The sequence below is a fragment of the Phyllobates terribilis genome, unplaced genomic scaffold, assembly GCF_046119375.1.
Source record: "Phyllobates terribilis strain yellow unplaced genomic scaffold, ASM4611937v1 Scaffold_4__5_contigs__length_816908805, whole genome shotgun sequence".
Taxonomy (NCBI): domain Eukaryota; kingdom Metazoa; phylum Chordata; class Amphibia; order Anura; family Dendrobatidae; genus Phyllobates; species Phyllobates terribilis.
Genome location: NW_027362764.1, coordinates 67,231,068 through 67,252,885, shown reverse-complemented (window position 1 = coordinate 67,252,885; position 21,818 = coordinate 67,231,068). Strand labels below are relative to the sequence as shown.

Here is a 21,818-nt window from a genome sequence, read left to right as displayed (position 1 = left end):
TGAATCCTTCCGGCATGTGGCCGTGCATGTTCTCCTCCATCTCCTTTTTTCTGACGCTACTCGCTACACTGATATACCCAAAAGTGCAGAAGAATGAGACGGAGGAGAACGCGAGAGGCCAGAAGCCGGCAGCATTCAGACAGTACTCACTCAGGAAAGTGAGCACTGTGAATCAGAAGTGGGGGAAGGGCTCCAATATGCAAAATGAGGAGGCATAACAGTGCACTAAACTCTTGGCCACGCCAAGGGTGTACCGAAGCCTCCTCATTTGCATGTGAATTAAAAGTTATTGTCTTAGGCACTGTACCAGTCGTCTACAATACTGTATAACCTATTTAAAATGCATTTTGGGGGTGATGGACTCCCTTTACAAAAAAATACCCCTGTGCTGTACTCACTTTCCTCAGGTCCAACCCTGAGTCTCCATGTCTCCACCGCTGCTCACAGTGTCTATTACAGTCTGCAGAACTGATGTCAGTGTTGTAGCCAATCACTGATTTGATGGCACCAGCCACTGAACTTATTGTTTGGCTGCAGCGCTGATGACATGACGTCAGACAATCACAGCCCATTGGAGCAGCGGCGGAGACTCAGCACTGTTCCCAGGGAGGGTTTTACAAACAAACTGCAACCGGAGGACAGAGGTCTTCCAAAACATGAAAACCCAGAAACATTTTGTCTTCCCCAGTGAGTTTATGTCAGGACCCTTTACCTCCTTTATCGTCTTTCATCGGAATGTTCAAGTTCCATGATCGATAATTACCAATACTTTGCTCGATGATCGCTGATCTTGTCTTCTTTTCCCCATCGCTGGGCAGTACATTTACTCATGTAAATGGAGGGATATGTTGCCAATAATAATGTGAAGAGTTTCATACCAAGGATAGCGTGCATAGTAAAACACATCACTTTTACTAACGAGAGCCAATTGATTTCTTAGATCTTTGATCGTTGTTCATTACAATTTATCAACCCGTATAAAAAAAAACCTTTCAACCAGCTGTTTTAATTGGCGTTTAATGAGTAATAATAGCCTAAAATGTGAATAACAATAGAAGCTAATAAAGCAGTTGAGAGTATTGATCTGCTCATGGTGTAACAAGCCGCTCTCTTTCCGGTGTTTTACATCGAGTAACAAAGTATCGAGTGATGATCACGAGCATTCCAAACACATCAATCAATACCTGAATGTGATCTCCGCTTCTTCTCCACAGGCCTGGAAATATAACCACCAGAGTGGGATTGGTGAAGCCTGAAGTCAACCACATGTAAGTCTTCTCTTCAGCCTTTTCCTTTTTTTTTCCGTTGCTTCAATTCTGAATTGATGCCCAGGATGTCTGATGCCCAAGGGAGAGTTTACAGGTCAGCCACCCGTGTAGATGATAAAAGGGACTGGTTGCTTTTTAATTCCCCTTTTTGTTGCGAGGGCCATAGATTATCCAGCTGGAGAGGCCCCTACTGATCATCTGTGACATGTGGGGGAATATGGCAGCAAGTGTTTAGATTTTCTGCAGCGCCACCACAGGGCAAATAAGGCATTGCATTAAAAAGAATAAACTGTATTTGTAATGCTTGTTGGTTCCTCTATAGAGAGAGACCATCCTAGCAGTTACTTTCTTCTTTGTCTAATTGAAGAAGGTTGTGAACAAGGGATTTGGGTTTTTCTACTCACTCCAGTGTGGCAAAAAAAATAGAAATAGCATATACTCACCTTCCAATCATCCTCTGCTCCTCCATCCCGCTGGCTGTGTCCTCCACCAGCCTCTTCTCCTCTTCTTGCTGCAACTACTGATTGGCTGCAGTGGTCACATTCCAGAAAAGAAGGAGAGGAGACTGGAAGGAGACATTGCCAGCCATTGGCTGCAGTGGTCACATGCTGGAAGAGAAGGAGAGGCGATTGAAGGGGGGCATTGCCAGCGATTTCCTGCAGTAGTCACACTCTGGAAGAGGAGACTAGAGGCGGACATTGTCAGCGATTGGCTGCAGTGGTCGTATGCTGGAAGAAGAGACTGGAGGGAAACATTGGCAGCGATTGGCTGCAGTGGTCATATGCTGGAAGAACTGACTGGAGGGGGACATTGCCAGCAATTGGCTGCAGTAGTTAAATGCTGGAAGAGAAGGAGAGGAGACTGAAGGGGGACATTGCCAGCGATTGGCTACAGTGGTCACATGCTGGAAGAAGAGACTGGAGAGGGACATTGGCAGCGATTGGCTGCAGTGTTCACGTGCTGGATGAAAAGACTGAAGAGGAACATTGCCAGTGAGATGAAGGATCGACAGGGGATCAGAAGATGATTTTTTATTTTCACCACGCTGGGGCCACGTGCAAAGAAAGAGACAGAAAACCGCTTTAGCTCTGAATAACCTATCAATGTTCTAAACTGGACATGCTAGATTTTCCTTCACCCTTGGGAAAAAAAAAAGTTTTTTACTTTATTAACCCCTTAGTTTTTTTTTCTTGGATTACACACATGGCCTGATTCATCTTTTGTGTTTTGGTTTTTTTTTTAAATAATTTTTCATTTTTGTCTTGTGGTATTAGTTGCCTTTAAATTTGATGCAAAGTCAAAAATGGGCTTTATTCTTGCGTTGCACTGTTTTTTCAACTTTTCCAAAAGACGTCGCACTTTGGCACCAAAAAGTCACAACACATGTGCCAAGAAACTGGCTACTCGAAAATACACCAGGGTGGGGACTGGAGTGAAATCGTGCCAAATTTTTTGACTTTTTTTTTTTTTTAAAAAAAAAAGTCGCAATTGATGAATCAGGCAAAAACATCTGGAATCGCTAAACTCCGCCAACAAAGCGGAAAACAAAAATAAAACAGGCGGGCACATATAAAACAGACTTAAAAAAGGCTCAAATAGAATAATGAATTGGGTGCAAACTAAAAAAAGGCACAAGACTCAAAAAAATAGAAAAAAACAGGCACAAAGTTAACGATGAATCAGGGCCGTAGTGCTTTTTTGTAATACACTTTTGTTTAGAACAATCTTTTTTGTTTTTTGGGCTTATTCTCTGTAAATAAATGAATGTATGCTTTTTTTATTTGCAAATTTGTAAAGAAATAAAAAGTTCCAATTTTTAGTTTTCTTGGTTTTGATATATAATTTGTGTATTCTCGGATAACAGGCTGGTGGTGATGGTTTGGTGTGGGTGGTGTGGGTTTTATTTCTTTTTTTATTGTGTGTATTTTTCTTTATATATTTTTTTCTATGAATGGTTGGCGCAGCCCCTTGGCACCCAGCACCCGTGGCTCCTTATCTACCAACACCCCCCAGTGTTAACTTATCCACCAACACCCCCCAGTGTTAACTTATCCACCAACACCTCCCAGTGTTAACTTATCCACCAACACCCCCTAGTGTTAACTTATCCACCAACACCCCCCAGTGTTAACTTATCCACCAACACCCCCTAGTGTTAACTTATCCACCAACACCCCCTTAGTGTTAACTTATCCACCAACACCCCCCAGTGTTAACTTATCCACCAACACCCCCTAGTGTTAACTTATCCACCAACACCCCCTAGTGTTAACTTATCCACCAACACCCCCCTAGTGTTAAATTATCCACCAACACCCCCCTAGTGTTAACTTATCCACCAACACCCCCCTAGTGTTAAATTATCCACCAACACCCCCCTAGTGTTAACTTATCCACCAACACCCCCTAGTGTTAACTTATCCACAAACACCCCCCTAGTGTTAACTTATCCACCAACACCCCCCTAGTTTTAACTTATCCACCAACACCCCCCTAGTGTTAACTTAACCACCAACACCCCCCAGTGTTAACTTACTTTTCAGTCCATTATCCAATGACAATAAAGTAGCACAGACACTGGGGTTCTCCTCTCCATAACAGCAATGCTCCCCAGCCAAAGTTCTTGGGAGACCCTCGTACAAAAGTGGAGGCAATGGGTAATTGGTGAATGAGAAAGAAAGAAATGTCCTGGATGTTTTTCTTTCTTCCGGTTACTTTTTATTGGGTTTGAGAAGTACATAAGGAATGTGCTTCCCATTAGCCGCCACAATGGAGCCTGTCGTTACGTGGATCTTAGTAGGGTGCAACACTCTTGTAAAGTTATTTTATGAGGCTCCCAATGGTACAGAAAAGAACAGCTTTTGTTTTACAAGACAACTGAAGGAATAGAATTGTTCGCGCACTCTGGGAACCTCCATCTGTGTGCTGTTTGGTTTAACTATTTCAATGCCAGTCTATACAGGGAAACCTCTTTAAGTCTCCAACTTTGAAAGTGGTCTTCTTAAAGAAGATGGGTCTTTATGCATAATATATGGGGGATAGGGAAGAGAGAATCTCCCGACATTGTTGGCTTGGCTGACAGATTAGATTTGGTTCGAATTAAATCAAAAAGTGCCCTATCGTCATTTATTACGCTCTGAAGTCTCTCCAGATCCCAAAACATAATTGACAGAGGGGAATGAAGGGGCCAAAAATAATAAAACACGTCATACTCACCAGTCCAATGCCCTTATCTGTCCTTATGATGTCTCGTCCACCTCCCCGGTTCCCCACTACAATCTTCGGTTCCTCAGGGGCTGATGCCAGTCATTGGCCTCACAAAGTCATGTGGGGGTCAATGCACATCAGTGACGGCAGAAGAGGCAGCAGCGTTAGGACAGGTGAGGGCTTAGGACAGGTGAGTATAATGTGTATTATTAGTTTATCCCATCCTCAGTCCTCTGAAGTCTCAAGCAAAATGGCTGCCAGCTGGTCACTATTCTGCTGGATTTGTGGGAATCAAGTCCCGAAAATTTTTCAGAGTCTCCAGAATCTGATGTTTTGGGGAAATTCTTCATGATTTTGATTTGTTATGGATCGATTCTCTCATCTGGAACCAAAAATCTGTCACCTGAAATCTGTTTTGGATAAAGAGGTGGTCTTCTAAAAGAGGTGGTCTTCTAAAAATGGTGGTCTTCTAAAAGAGGTGGTCTTCTAAAAGAGGTGGTCTTTTAAAGAGGTGGTCTTCTATACTTCTGTATAAACTGTTTCTGTATATTTTCTACATTGGAGCAATTTGATGCTCGCTGATACATTTTTTCCCACCCTAAGAAATATGCGAGTTGAAAAGTAACGTAAATGCGGTCTAGAAGTCAAAAGATTTTTGTCCTGATTCATCATTCATTTTTTTAAGTTACTTTCTTTTTTGTCTTGTGGCATTTCTTTGCAGTTTTTGCACCAAATTCTTGGAAATGGCGCACGCAGTTCCAGAATTTTGCTCTTTATTTTTGTCTTTAACCTTTTTGTACCTTCTTAGAGAAAAAAAATGTCATGTTTCACAAAATGATGCAACATTTGTGCAAACCTTTCTGGCGTGCAAAAAACATCACTCTAGTGGGGAACTGGAGTACATTTGCGAAAAGTTTAGTGACTTTTTAAAAAGTTGCATTTGATGAGTCAGCCAAAAATATGTGGAAAAACCACATTGGCATTAAAATCTGAAAATTGGCTAAACGAGAAAAGACAACTAAAAAAAAGTCTCAAAACCTAAAAGGTGATGTAAGGTGGCCAATGGTCGCATAGTTGATGGGAGGTATGTGTCACAGAGATGGCTGTCCTCTGTGATGTAACCCGGATTGTTGCTCTAGTGCATGTAAGTACTAAGAGGACTGATTGGTGCACCTGGGACCGGGTTATGGGTAGCTTGGAGAGTTGGGCTGGTCCAGCTACCCACACACCTCACCTCTGGGTGTTGTTAACAATCTATAAAATGGATGCCGTTGTTTGGCACATGGTCTGTGTGTTTGGAGGGAGAAGGCCTCCTGTGTGTTGTTTCGCCGGACTGAGCTAGTGAGCAGAACGCTACCCAGCCTGTGTGCCCACAGGATTGGCTTAAGCAGAGACTTGCTTAATGGACATTTTACTTTTTTTTGCCTGAACTAAAGGCTGTTTGTATTTCTTTACTTTTGCCGAGTTTATGAGCTAATAAACTAACATGAAGATTTAAAGTAACATGCCTCCTGTTTGCCTCCCATCGCATCCAAGTGAGTAAAATCCCTACAGTGGAAAATAGCAAGTCACTAATTAAAAGTTAAAAAAAATTGCAAAAATGCATTGATGAATCAGACCCTTTAACAATAAGATAAGAATGTGATAGGTAATGGGTCTTCTGACTTTAATAAGACTAAAAATACCTTATTCGTACATTTTCATTCTTACTTTTAAAAAATAATAAATGCACAGGTGTGACCACCGCTCCGTCCATGGGACTGGCAGAGGAAGCTGTTCCATCAGTACCATAAAAGAAAATGAAACTGTATCCACTCCATTCACACAGAGGACTTTGGAAGCCATGTTCTCAGGATTGCTGGAGAGCACAGTCATTGGATGCCATTTCTGAAAGAAAAAAGCCATGTTTTTCTAATTTCATATGCAAATATCCTCTTCCCAGACGTAGAAAACAGGGTCCAGTGTCAATATCAACCCTTTAAAGAGCTTTGCCATGTAACATAGTACATAAAGCCAAACCAGAATCTCCTTTTGCAGACAGCTGTTTCAGGTCCTCTTGCTCCTCATCAGTGCAAAGTAGGAGACTTGTTGGCTGGGGGCGACGCCTTCGATGGGAGGGTTTAAAGGGTAAAGTTGCTCCTCAACTCATTTATGCTGCCTATTAACATTACAGTTTTTTGGCCAAGGACCCACCTCAGTTTTGGTAAGACTCACTTACCTTCTTAATGTTTGTGAAAGTTTCCAAAAAAGTTTCTTGGCGCCATTTGGGGAAATCTAAATCTGAATGCCTAATCTGGTAAAATAACATATATCGGGGGGTCGCCCACGTAAGATCTCCCCTTCTTAGAGCGGAGGACCACTGTAAAGTATGACTCTTTAAGAGGCGACACATCCATGGGAACCGTTGTTTCATGGATTCATTTTAGATTTTAGAAGGACACAATAGCTAAAGAGCCATTGTTCACTTACCTCAAAGTCCTAGGTAGGTTGGATTGTCGTGAATTAGTTATATTCATGATATTTATAAATATTTATTCATGAAATTTATTAGTTATATTTATTACTTTTTTGATTTTTGTTCGTTTTGCAGAATTCCTGCACAGAACAATTACACGACCAACGTGTTCTGCAGAGACATCCTGGATCGCCTCCTGTCAGTGTCCCTGAGGAAAAGGTACTTTATGATCTCTCCAATGAGAACTTTAAGCCTCGTTCATCAAGACATAGAGAAAAAGAGGATGTGTTACCCATCGTTCAGCTTCCATTGCCTAAACTGAAAAATAAGACTGGATTGGTTGCAATGAGCAACACGTCCTCAAGGCATTGTGAATTTTATACATCCGAAAAATGCTATGAAAGCTACGAAAAATTCCTCTTCAACTGTTTTGTGTGCCTGCTAGTTATGAGCGAGTATGTTCTGTTAACCCTTTCGGCGAGCATGCTTGGGTGCTCGCCGAGTATCTTCAGCGTGCTCGGGTATTATGTTTTAGTCAATCTGTGTGCATGATTTGCGACTGTTTGACAGCTTTAATACATGTGAGGAATGTGTAAGAAACTATGGATCTCTCTGCCGCATGATGTTGTAATGAGTGATTCACTATTAAAATTTAAGAAGGGCATGGATGCCTTTCTTGAAAAGTATAATATTACAGGTTATAAATACTAGATTCCATGATAGGGTGGTGATCCAGGGAACTAGTCTGATTGTCGTATGGAGTCGGGAAGGACTCCCCAATGTGGAGCTTAGTGTTTGCCACAAGGGTTTTTTTTGCCTTCCTCTGGATCAACATGTTAGGCTATGGGTTGAACTAGATGGACTTAGTCTTCCTTCAACCTTAAAAACTTTGTTACTATGTTATGCTTTAAATCCGCCATACAGTTCCAGAGATATGGACATTTTTATTTAGTTCTAGTTTCCCAAGGGGGCGGTGCTCACAGGATAATTATGTAGAGCAACCCAAAGACACCCCCCAGAGGATCGATGAGCCACGCCCCTATAGTAAAAATCTTAAACTTTAGCACTAAATTAAAAGGCTCATATCTCTGGAACCTTATGACTGATTTATAAGGAAAAAAAAGTGGAATAGTCAAGGGAGCGGCTGGAATAAAATAAGAGCAAAAATTGGCCACTTCTGACCTGGTGACACATCATCATTAAAAATTAGTAAGGCAAGCATTTATTACACAGCTATCACTTTTTTATCTGAAACTTTTTTTTCTTGTCATTTGATCAAAGTGATTGCAAAAAGCAGAACAAGAAGACAGGAGTTAATATTGTAAATAGCTCGGAGGATGGGTTTTCTGAGAAAGTCGCACATACTCTTTAGTTATAATGTAATTACAAGCAAAGCAGATGTGACCCGCACTGTAATCACTTTATTACATAACCCCTGGCAAAATGGCCCGACCCTTCACTTTCAGGAACCTCCAGCAGGCCCTTGACAGGTTCTTGACATCCCTGGTGGGAGCTTTCCTTTTTTCTCTGTCGTCCCCGTAGGTTTCCTAGGAAGAGTTGTAGATGATTCCTTCCTCGATCTATAAGCAATTTGATTATGCTGTGATAAATGCATTCGGGGTTACTATAAATAGGAAAGGCTCGCTGGGGAGCCGAGCTGCCTAGAAACTACACTGCTAATGATGCAGACGTCTTCTAATCCTCCAAAAGGGGTTGTCTGAGTTAGAAAAACTAAACTATTTCCAGTTCTGGTATTGCAGCAGAGCCACGGGCAGGTTAATGGGGCTAGCCTGCAATACCACAAACAGCCTGGAGACAACAGTGGTGCTGTTTTTTGGAACAAAGCTAAATTTTTTTTTATATATATATATATATATATATATATATATATATATATATATATATATAGTCTACAATTCTTTTATCAACCTAAACTCCAAGTACGATGACATTTATCACCTTCCTGTCCCATGACGTCCTATGCAGCTCACGCTTACGGATGTAAATTTTCAGCAGAGTTATGAAGGGAGCTCAAGAGCTGAGCTCATGTGATCACTGAGGCCACGTTCACACTAGGCATTTTTTTTCAGCCTTTTTTTATGCAAATTTTCAGCTACGTTTTACAGAACCAGCAAAGTGTATGAGGTTTCAGAAATCTCATGCACACACATTGGTCTTTGTGTCTTCAGTATTTTGTGCTATGCATGTTTTTTTGCACAATACAGCATGTCACTTCTTTCAGTGTTTTTTCTGTGTTTTTTACCCATTGAAAGTAATAGGTGGTGAAAAACCGCTGAAAAAATGCATAGTGTGAACATAGCTATCAGGGATTGCTGCGTTTTTAGTGGAAAAAAAGCAAGTACAACATTATGTGAAACTCATTTATTTTTGTGATTTTACCATCTTGTCTTGGTCACCCGAGATGACTGTTTAGGTTAGGAGAGTTTAATTAATTTAGTTATGTGTACAATGTAAACATTGGCTGAGCTAGGTGTGAGATTGAACAATAACTGTGGCCCACGGAGGTGTGAAATTAAGCAATCTCTGAGCAACTCAATGGCAGACCATTGTGTGAAAATAAATAGTGTCCTACAAACTCAATGCACTGCCAGTGTCTTAGAAAAACTATTCCTGAACAATTCACCTCCCCCATTGTTACATTTGTAATTCTGGTTAATGCTTCTGAGGTGGAAGCAAAGCTGAACTTTGGGATCCTGAAAAACGCACCAAAAACTGCTTTTTTGACGCATCTTCTTTCCTGCCGAGAGATCAGGTTTTGCTGCAGAAAAAAAAACGCTGAAAAAACGCCTAGTGTGAATGTGGCACCCCAGAGGGTCTGGTTGCCACAGTGGTAGTAATACCATGTCTGGGAGCAAAACAGGAGTTTCCTGGCCAGGAACACATTACATGCAACACCTCCTGCCCCAGACCAGAAAGGGGAGGATCCTGCCCTATGTAACTGGATCTGGAGGCGGGGTTAGTTCTGTCTGAGTCTGAGTCTAAGTGAGTCAGTGTGTGGAGTCAAGCAGGACACGAAGGAGCAAGGAGCCCGGGACTGGAGCTGGAGATAGTTTGTCCTGGCCAGTATACACAGAGGACCGGACACCGGAGTCCGAGGCTGTGGGGATTGAATACCCAGGAGCAGATACCGCAGGGCAGGAGATTGCAGGTCTCCTGGCCCAACAGAAGCCCGGAGGCTCAGCCACATGCAAGGACCCGTACCACCACAGAGGAGCGAGGAATCCACAAGGTCTGAGTCGCCAGCCATACGGGTGAGTGCAGCACGTTACACTCAGGGACGTGGGCTACAACACGACTATAAGCGGGATAGCCAAAGAGTATAGTCAGAACGGCAGACCTACAACTCCACCTGGCCAGGAGGACTCTAGGATTGTTCCCAGACTGATCAGGCCCTCATCACTAGCCAGTACTCCCGTTGGGGCCCATATAATTGCCAACAGTAAAGACCCTGGGACTGCACTGCAAAGACTCTGTGTTGTCATTACTGATACCTTGCACTACCACCACCATCATCCGTATACGCTGCCCTGAAGCTCCACTCCTCCTGTGGGGAGTTACATCACCTTGCTGCACATACCACCAGCTTCAGCGGACTGCTCCGCAGCGGCAGTTCCCAATAACCGCATTCCACAGGTGGCGTAGTCGGACTATATATAACAGATACACATAGACTACCCTGGTTTGACCGCCCTGGGTCACGGACCGGGTCACCGCCACGGTGACTACAACCCCCAGAATCTACAGGCCCGGCTCCGGGTACCCCATGGCCCAGGGGGCACGTCTTGAACATAACCTTACGGTTGCTAGTTGTATTGCACACCAATAACACCGCTGTGACAACCTCTGCTCTTGGCTGTTAACATCTTAGGCTACTCATATGTGCACATGGAGTCTTTTTCCTGAGTTTTTGGAGCATAAACTTAGTGGAAAGTTTTCAAGGAGCTTTGAGATTTGGAGGAGGATTGTGAGAGTTTCTGCTCAGTGGTTTTGTTCACACAGTGTCCTTTAGACGCCGGTGCAGTCGCTGGAGTTTTCTTTTACAAAACCGGTGTTTTCGCACTTATCTTTTCCGCCATCGGCGTCTCTCCCTTACATCTTCCCGGTGAAATTCTCGTGAAAAAGAAATCATGTGTACATAGACAGTTTCTGCTCCAAAAACTATTAAAAAAAACTCATTGTGTACATAGCATTAGTCTAAGTGCACATACAGGTTTTTAAGGAGGTGTTTTTTTTATAGAGGATCCACTCCAAAACCCTCCTCGAAAAACACTAGAAGAAATATTCCTATTCATTTCAATGGGAAAGAAACTTTGCTGTTCTTCTAAGGAGTTTTTTTGAGCATTTATTTATCCTGAAAGGGTTTTGAAAAGATCTTGGTTGGAAAAAAAAACAGTGCATGTCACTTTTTTGAAGAGAATCCTGATAGAATCTGCTCCAAACTAGTCACTGTCAAATCAAAAAGTTGCAAAAAAATTTTTTCAAGAAAGAGGCTATTCAAAACTCTTGAAAATAAAACTTTTGGAAAATAAAAAATCCTCCCAAAAAAGGAGTGTTTTCTAAAGTAGTTTCCACTTGATAAACTCAAAAAACTGCATATGAACATAGCTTTGGATGCTGCAGCATCCAATGGATTGCAGCAACTAAGTGGTTGATAGAAGGAGCTTCCCACTCTCACTCCACCTTCTTAGACATACTATAAAACCACAAGGTGCCAGTGAGTTGGTACAATAGCCAGGGGCCTAGAAGTGGAATCCAGGAGTGCTGTCTTTTGTATACCTGTTAGGTTCAGTATATGGTATTATTGATCAAGCGCATTGAAGTTTAAGTCCCTAAGTTGCAAATAAAATATAAAGTTAAAAAAGCTAAAACAATGTTTTAAAAATACAAAAAAAAAATTGTAAAAAAATGTTTCTCCCAAATTGAAAATGCTTTATTAGAAATGGCAAAAGAAGAAAGTTATTAAACCTCCAATGTGGAAGCCAAAAATAATTTAATCAACCATCATGTGCATTTAACAGCTGCGGGTGTTAACCTGTTAAATGCCTCTGTCAATCTCTGACAGCGTCATTTAACACACGCCGACAGGGGGACGTGTCGTTCCATGCACCAATTGGCGCACCCGTGATGTGATCGTGGGGCACCAATGGATTGTCATGACAGCCGGTGGTCTGCTGATGACCCCGTGCCTGTCATTACGATCCTACTGAGAACGCTGGCTGATAGCTGGCGTTCATAGGAGATCGTGATTTTTGCTATACATAGAGCTGAAGCCCTGCTATGTATAGCACAAGTGATCTAACAATCGCAGATTAATGTACTATAAATATAGTAAAAAAAATAATAAAAAAGAAATATTTTTAAAAATATGAAAAAATTAAAAAAAAAACATAAAAATTCAAATCACCCCACTTTTCCAATAATTAAAATAAAACAATAAAAAAATATACATATTTGGTATTGCCTCATTCGTAAAAGTGTGATCTATCATAATATCAAGTAAATTAATCAGATCTGTAAACGTCATAACAAGAAAAAAAATTAAAATGCCATAATTACGTTTTTTGGCAACTGCAACATTTCAAGAAAATGTAATAACAGGCGATCAAAACATTGTATCTATCCCAAAATGGTATCAGTAAAAACATCCGCTCAGGGCCCTCACACATCCCCATATCTCGAAAATTGAAAGTGTTACGGGTTTTGGAAAATGGCGACACAAGTAAATTGTTTTTCACCACTTAAATAAAAAAAAAACTATTCATGTTTGGTATCTTCTGCGTACTCGTACTGACATGGAGAATCATAATGCCAGGTCAGTTTTGCCATATAGTGAACATGGTAAATAAAAAATAAATAAATACATTTTGAAATTGCACTTTTTTTTTTGCAAATTTTACATACTTGGAATTTTTTTCCTGCTTTCCAGTCCATCAAATGATAAAATGAATGATGTCATTCAAAAGTACAACTCGTCCCACAAAAAACGGGATGAAGGTTCTTAAGCAAGAGGCAAAAAAATGGAGATGATCAAGAAGTCCTTAGTGATATGTACATGGAAAAATAAGCCACACAATCTTTATTTGTGGCCACATGAGCCCCAAGGACTAATTCCACCTGCTCAGACTTTCGGTACTGAAGGAATTTACTTTTTGTGTCCTTTGGGATCGTGCACACGACTGTAAAAATCAGACGAGTGCTGTCCGTCGTTTTGTAGGATAGCACTCGTCCCTATGTTATTTTATGGGGCGGTGCACGAGTCGGTCCGAGGCAAAAATCTCAGCATGCAGAAGTGGCATCCGATTATTATCGGATTGAACTCGGCTATTCATGTCTATGGGTCCGTGGACAAAACTCGGACTTGGATGACATCTTCACGGACCGACAGAAGGGAGAAGATGGAGAAATGTTTTTTTTTCTTCTCCACATCCGAGAAAATTAGATCAAACTCTGATCAAACTTTACTCAAAGTCTGATGAGAGTGAGATTAACATAATCAGATAGATTTTCTCGGATGTGGTGTCACCCCAGTCTTTGGTCCACTAATGACCGTGCGTTGGCTGTCATGTGGGCTCGCCGATTCAAGGTTTTGGCGTTCATTATTTATGCACAGATGCTCCCTCCATCTTCGTTCAAGCACGGCACCTTCATATAATCCACAGCTGTCTCATACATTGTGGGGATGTTTAGGCAGGTTATTATATTGCGGTATTACGTTACGTCTGATATTATAGTAAACTATTTACTGGACTCGTGATGTGAAGTGTCATCGATAAGCGGACTGACCGCATTGATTGCCGAGGTTCATTAGAGACGTTCTTTGGATGCGATGCTCTGCGCGTGAAGTCAATTACAATTGGATTATCTAGATTTTCTGTGTTGGTGTAAATAATATCTTGTACATAAAGTATATGGACGTTCTCGAGGTTGATGTATATCCTTTGCTAGAAATTAGCAGAATACGAGACTTTAAGGTGAAAGGGATCTTCTGCTACTGGACATTCTGATGGATCCTTGCACTGCTCCTTTGCTCTGAGCTCTGTGTCCCTTGGCTTTTTCGTGACATAAACAATGCCACGAGAGCGCTGCAGCCGATCAGGGATCACTGATCGGCTGCAGCCTTCACAATTTTGTTGGAGAGGATGTTTGCACCGAGCTGTGAAGGCTGTACCTGCGCTTTCATGAATGGAATATCCCTCAATGGTGACCAAAGCAAGTGACCAAGAGTCCCATGGATCAATTTTTGGATGAATTCTCAATCAAATGGGGAGAATAATGAATGATCAGAGTGACTTTGGACCAGACATGATCATCAATGCTGTAGATGTGACGCTCACAGCCCTCCCTGGGAAATGGGGTACTCGGAGCCGGGTCAGATGTTGGGGAGGCAGTCGTGGCCTGGACCCGTTCCGTGCCCAGGGCCGTCACATGAAAGTAATGGGCTATCAGGGTTGAGTGGTATTATCGACTATGCCACCTGTGGTGTCTGGTGATGCGCCACCAGCGCTGCTAGCAGTCCTCGGAGGCTGGATGTAGTGGCAGCAGGCGATGTTATAACTCCCCACAGGCGGAGCAGGGCTTCAGGGCAGATGTGACAGGAGGATGGGGAGAGTAGTCCCGGGTCACTCAGGTGCTGTGTGGTGCAGTGCAGAAATGAAGGAACCAGAGGCCATAGGGATAGTCTTCCAGGTCTTTTACTCACAGTTCTTTTAAGCAGCGGCAAGGCTTCTCCCTGCTCCTCACGGATCACTGCGGCCACCAGGGATGAGGGCTCAGCGCACCCAAGGTATTCAGGTACCTCGATCAGGACCCTCCGAGTGTTCCTAACAGTCCCCTTTGAACCTCTCCTGTGTGTGTGCAAAGGCTGGGTCCCACTGGACTATGCACAGATATAGGGTAAGGCGGCAATTCCGTTCCGCCTGTCATTCGACGGGATCCACTGTAGCCTACCGGGCTTCTCTGACAGAGACGTGAAGTGGCAAAGTCAGATGTCGGGGGCCGGTACCCCTCTTGCAGCAGGAGTCCCTCTGGTAGGGCCAGAATGGAGAGTACAGGTGGCGTACGCCGCTCCATCCGTGCTCCCTGGGATCCTTTTGCTTGTGGAGCTGTCACTATAGCTCCCGACCTTTTTAAGCAAGGGAACTTGACCGGGATAGAGACACTGTTAACTCATAACCGCTCCTCGTGTCAAGGTCAGAGCACGAGGACCGTGCATCTTCAGCACCCTGCAGGCTCCTACACAAGGCCACTGCCAGCTGTGAAGACCACAATCAAAGAACGGAGCCAAGAACCTTGTTCTTAAGATGGCTGGCTATTATATATGAAACTATGTGTGTAACTAAAAGTGTGTTCTACCCTTCACCCACTACATGGTTCCCCTTACTTTTGGTTCCCCTCACTTGTGATCCTGCTGAGGCAGCACTATGGTGCATACTTGCCTCCCATAGGTCAGGAGTGTGTAGTGTTGAATGTAGATTCAGGGTCCTGACCAGTACACCTTCCTTACCTGGATGAGGAGACACTACACCTGCTGACAGGCTGCAGTATCCCCCCTTGTGGCGACCGAACCCTCAGGGGCGCCACATAGACATGGGTATTTCAGAAACTGACATCCTTTTGGGGGTTGTCTCGTGCAACTGTGTAGACAGGATCTCAAGAATGGTGATAGCGAGGAAAAACATCCAACGAAAGTGGATCCAATGGACGTAAAGGACTCAATGAAGAAAGGGTCAGAGGAGGATGACAGGAATCGTTCTGGTGAACAGGTCGAGCTCAATTAGGGCAGGTGCAGACGTTTTCTCTCCATCTGACAAATCGGTCCGATTATGCTAATCACAATCTGATTAGACTTTGATCAGATTGGGATCTGATTTTCTCAGAGGTGGAGAGAAAAAAGAGAAGGGTTTTTCCACTTTCTCCATGTAGTCTGTCCATGAAAATCGGATCACACTCGGGTGTCATCCAAGTGCGGTTCAGTTTTTTTCACGGACCCATAGAGTTGAATGGGCGAATGCCTTCTGATTCGTGGAGGCAAATCAAGCACACTGTGATTTTTCAGAATGAGGAAAAGTCCAAGGAAAGAATCGATCATGTGCACAGCCTCATAGAATAACATGGGTGTGAGTGCTATCAGTGAAAACCACAGATAGGACTCGTCCGGTCGTGTGCACGGGCCCTTAAGCAAATTCAAATGAATATACAATCAGCAAGGTGCCATTGATGTCTAAGGAAAGAAAAATAGCGGATGGAATTTTGCACTTCGGAGCTTCCATCTGAGTTTCATCCGTCTTTTAAGTGATCCATTGTTAAGAGTCAATGGATAAAAATTTGTTCACAAAGTCTTTCTGCTTCAGTGAAATAAACTGGATGAGAAAAAAAAACGGATCACACATCAAAAAATTATTAATCCGGTTTTCGCGGATAGTAGAACTCACATCGTTAGAAGGGAAACAGAAAGGGAAAAATCCAGTGATCACCGAATAGGGGAAAAAAAAATGCCCGGTCAGATGAATCCAGATTTCGCCCCACTCGGATGGGAGGGTCAGAATTCGGCACAAGCAGCATAAATGGATGAATCCTTGGTGGCAGGTGTTCAGGCCAGTGATGGTGGAGAGTGATTTCTTGGCCCATCCTCGATCTTCTGATACTTCTGGATTGACGTGTGGAATGTAGGACTTACCTAAACATTGTGGTTGTCCAAATTCATCCCTTCATGGCAGCTGTTTGCCCAATGCACCGTGCCACAAGGGTCAGAAAGTCATGGATTAGTTCCAGGAACCTGACAGAGTTTTTCTTGTTGCTCTGCTTGTCCCATTCCCCAGATATAAACCGACTTTGGGATGAGGAAGAACGGGCTGTTCATATTTATTCAGTACTTCTATTTAATTTGTGGTAAGACCTCAGGATTTCCTACAAGCTACTAGATGGGTTTATGGGTGTCACTAATAAAGCAGCCATTGAGTGAAAAAAAAAATATATATATATATTTAAATCCTTTTGAAAAAGAAAAATATCTTAAGGAATTCAAGGGGTAAATATTGTGAAATAATGCCGTCTGATCTCTGTTCCTACAGATACTCAGAAGATTGCTACATCCAGGCGGTAAATGAAGTCCAGAACTGTACCTGGCAGAAGAAGCCGCAGGAATATAGTAGATTCAGGTACAGTGACAGATCTGGGCTCAGAACGTGAAATTGGTCATCAAGTAGCAAATCTGAAGTGCGAATTTGGTACAACGCCATATTAGTGTGGTGGTCAACTTTTTGCCAAATATACGCCAAGTTCCAAAACGACTTAAAAATGATTATACACACTGGAATATTGGACTACTACAAGTCCTAACATAACCTAGAAATAAATATGTACACAATGGAAAACCATCTTCGGGCTGATGGGACGGCTGGAGATAGGATGTGCAGGAAGACCCCCGGAGTCCTCTGCCGAGAATTTCTCAGCAGTCCTTGTGATGAAGCTGCTGTATATGTAGCCGCCATCTTTCTTCCTTCCGGCACACCACATCCTTCCTGTGTGCTGATGTGACAGTGTGTAGTAAGGGAGGACACTGTACATAGTGTGGTGAAATTAAGTACTGGAGTGGAGGTCTGACACTACTGATGATCGTGTGGAGGAGTCCGGTGAAAAGTAATTTGCGCATGCAATTAATATTGCAGTTGAATAATTATTACTTATGCCCACCGCCCGCTCCTAATACCAGTTCTGCCTGGATTGATAATCTGACTTTTTTTTTTGCAGATTTTACTTATCGTCTTGCTGCAATGCAGTTAACAACTTCATAGTGTCGCAGAACAATACCTCGCTTGGAAGTAACATCACTTACGAAGTGGAAAGTAAAAAGAACATTTTAATTGCAGAGGACATTTACAGAATGTTGCCGAAGGTAAGAAGCCTAAAATGGGATTAGCTTGTGTGTTAGGAAATTAATTATAATTTATTGACAGTAAAGTAAATGTGATGTTGACTGTTGAGAAGTCTCCGAAGAAGAGTCTGTAATTCACTGGTTGTGCTTTCTATGTTTAAGGAACTCTCTACCGGTAGGGCCTCATTCAGACGTCAGTGCTTCACGGATAGAACTCGTACCTATTCTAGTATATGGAGCTGTTTACATTTGTGAATTTTTGAGGACTCTGATCCAAAAATACTGATGAAAATCTGATCTAAAAATACTGATGAAAATCTGATCCAAAAAAACTGATGAAAATCTGATCCAAAAACACTGATGAGAACTGATCCAAAAATACCAATGAAATCTGATCCAAAAAACACTGATGAAAATCTGATCCAAAACCACTGATGAGCGCTGATCCAAAAAACACTGATGAAAATCTGATCCAAAACCACTGATGAGCTCTGATCCAAGAAACACTGATGAAAATCTGATCCAAAAAACACTGATGGAAATCTGATTAAAAAACACTGATGAAAATCTGATCCAAGAAACACTGATGAAAATCTGATCCAAAAACACTGATGAAAATCTGATCCAAAAAACACTGATGAAAATCTGATCCAAAAACACTGATGAACTCTAATCCAAAAAACACTGATGGAAATCTGATCCAAAAACACTGATGAAAATCTAATCCAAAAAACACTGATGGAAATCTGATTAAAAAACACTGATGAAAATCTGATACAAAAGCAATGATGAAAATCTGATCCAAAAACACTGATGAAAATTTGATCCAAAAAACACTGATGAAAATCTGATTAAAAAACACTGATGAAAATCTGATCCAAAAACAGTGATGAAAATCTGATCCCAAACACTGAGGAAATTTGGTCCGTTTTTGCATACCAGAAGAATCACTGATGTCTGTTTAGACCTTTGTTAAAAAAAAGTCTATAGTTGCGTATATGTCCTTCATGATCAGTGATGGTTAATGCTGAGTATTAAAGGGCTTGTCCAGGATTAGAAAACATGGCACTCTTTTTTGTTCACTCCAGGTGCAATACAACAAAAAGACATGGGCTGGAACAGGGATGTCAGGGGCTGTTTTAGTGCCGTCAGACTCTCTTTGACAAGTCAGACATTCCTCGTGGGCTGGATTACAGCCCGGGCAGGGTGACTTCATAGGAATAGTCCTCCTAGAAAACTACTAATCAGCATACTGCATGTACGACATTATTTGTTCTGAACGTTTATATAAGAACACATCTGCAATGCTGTAAAACACAGGAGTAACCTGGTGTTTCCTGTTAAGGTATCAATCATTTACTTGAAAATACAAAAATTTTACAAGGGTGTTTGGTTTTTGCACATAAAGTGCGATGAACTCTGAAGTCCAGGTCTTAGGATTATGGCTGACACTCCAGTCATGGTGAAGTGTTACTCCAGTTTTTTCTCTTTGTCAAAATTAAAGTAACAGTCATTAACTCACCAGTAAATGAGAGGCAAGGGAATATACTAGACCTTAAAGGGGTTGTCCAATGAGCAACATTAATAGGGGTTGTCCACCCCTGATGAAATCTCTGGCAAGTGCTGGAGCTTGTGGAATCCTAACGGTGTCTAATGTTCACACTGTTAGGATTCATCTCCACTTGCTGATTCCAGCGATCATCACTTGACCCCAAGTATGCAGTTTGCATACATGTGGTCACGCGCCAACTAGACTTTCAACAATATAATAATGAGTGACGTGGCTGAGAGTCTAGTTGGCATGTGACCACAAATATACAAATTTCTGCTGTACCTTGTAACTGTAACCAGGAAATGGAGCAAAATCCTAACAGTGTGCACATTACATGCTTGCTTAAGATTTCACCACGGGTGGCCACCCCCCTTTAACCACCTATCAACAGAATAAATTATAAAACTTTAATTTCTAAGACCCCTCCTATTGATCCAAAGTCTATTTTGGGAATGAAGCGGTTGTGATCATGTGTGCAAAGCGGGAACCAATATCAAAGAGATGGCACGGACAACTACGATGGAGAAAGAGCAGGTAGATAAACTTTCTCTACATGTGTCAAACTGAGGATGCGAAAGCCAGGGGCCCATTACATCACGCTATTGCTCACATTTCGTGGTCTGCGCTTGGCATTGGTTATCAGATCTGTACATTTATTTCCTGTTTAATTCAAGACATTAAATTAATGTGCTATGACTATAAATTAGTGGGCACTCTTTCACCATTTTGCTGATAGTAATATTAATTGGGTGGAACTAACGATGTTGGCACCGTGCCTCTCACGACTTTCCCTGTGGTTAACGAGCGCACCATGTTGAATCGGATGCCCTACAGTGTCTTACTATCAACCTACACTGGTTCCCACCATAGGCCTTCATAACTCCAGAGCAATGAAGACCACCCATTTCCCAGAACCTACCCTCAGCCATCATCATTTTAATGCACCGCACTAGCTGTAAAAACCATATCGATGTGAATTTTGTGGTTTAGGTATGGAGACTGCTGGTTTCTGACACAGGTATTTTGTGGTATTTTTGGTTGTGTATAACTCTAGTACATACTTGCCAACTTTGAGCAATGTCCTAACGGTAGGACATTGAACATGGCACGGAAAGTGCACAGACAAAAATTCTTCCCTATAACCACATCCCGTTTTTCAGGCCAAGTCTCATGTTGACCCCTCCAAGCCTCCTCCACTCCCCATTCACACCTTTCTGCCAACTCTGTGTGTTTGGTACTCATCATCAGGCCGAATACCGTTACTTTCCAGGAGGTTTCCAACTTTTGCTAACTTTTCCTGAAGTCCAGGAGGTCTCTTCTTTTTTTGTGGGAACCTCTCAATGTATAGGAGAGAGATGTTGAAAAGTATGGTCTAGTAGTAGACTGGGCTCTTAATGTACTCCATTAAAATGTGCTTATCCAGTTCACAGCCCACCCAGCTGCTGACATTGCTGGCCGGTGACCCTACACCAGGAATATTATCTTACCAGAAACATCTCCTCTACCATAGCTCCTCTCTCCTCTTCCTTGATTGACGACTCTACTTTTACCGGCGGCAAAGGAGGGCAGATATAGATACATAACCAGAAACTGTGAAGGTGCCCTGAACTGTTTCACCAGGTTTAGGGTGCACCTGTGCTTGTGACGCACCCCCTGGGCCGTGGGGTACTTGGTGCCGGGCCGGTCGATGCTAGGGGATGTCACAGTGGCGGTGACCTGGTCCATCACCCAGGGCGGTCAATAAAAGGGGATGTTGAGAAAAGGGGAATTAAAGTTTTATATACAGTACAGACCAAAAGTTTGGACACACCTTCTCATTTAAAGATTTTTCTGTATTTTCATGACTATGAAAATTGTACATTCACACTGAAGGCATCAAAACTATGAATTAACACATGTGGAATTATATACTTAACAAAAAAGTGTGAAACAACTGAAAATATGTCTTATATTCTAGGTTCTTCAAAGTAGCCACCTTTTGCTTTGATGACTGCTTTGCACACTCTTGGCATTCTCTTGATGCTCCTCTCCTCTCTTCAGTCTGTCCTGGGCCTCTTACCCCTCTCTTGGTTCCCCCCACTCCAGCCAGGGACAGGGCTCAGCCGTGTAGCAGCGCATCTTGCCCCTCCAGCTGGTCTGGAGCAGTGTAGTGTTGGGTGCAGGGTCCCGGGCAGTACTCCTTCCTTACCTGAGAGTGAGATACCACACCTCTGGGTGAGATACAGTACCTCTGTGGCGACTGAACCTGCAGGGGCGCCACACTTGGCTTGAACAGTCATTTTGTATTGACACACTTCCTTTAATATTAAAAGTTTCTGATTATTGGGATCCCTTCTTTTCTCCACCTACATTGACTGATTTTTAGACAACCTATCGTGTCGGAGATGGTCTATGGTGCCCGAGATGCTGAAAAAAAGGGATGTGGTAGGAGATATTTTCTGT

At 42.5% G+C, this 21,818-nt stretch overlaps 1 protein-coding gene across 2 annotated transcripts in view; it reads left to right on the top strand.

Moving 5' to 3' along the window:
• Positions 1-21,818, top strand: part of ST8SIA6 (ST8 alpha-N-acetyl-neuraminide alpha-2,8-sialyltransferase 6) — a 115,878-nt gene that overhangs the window by 86,662 nt on the left and 7,398 nt on the right. The window contains exons 2-5 of one of the 2 annotated variants that reach the window (XM_073677460.1): positions 1,215-1,268; positions 7,066-7,149; positions 17,022-17,108; positions 17,701-17,845. In XM_073677460.1, the coding sequence (XP_073533561.1) occupies positions 1,215-1,268; positions 7,066-7,149; positions 17,022-17,108; positions 17,701-17,845 (370 nt within the window). The remainder of the gene's footprint in view (positions 1-1,214; positions 1,269-7,065; positions 7,150-17,021; positions 17,109-17,700; positions 17,846-21,818) is intronic. The other variant, XM_073677461.1, reaches the window with a different exon arrangement.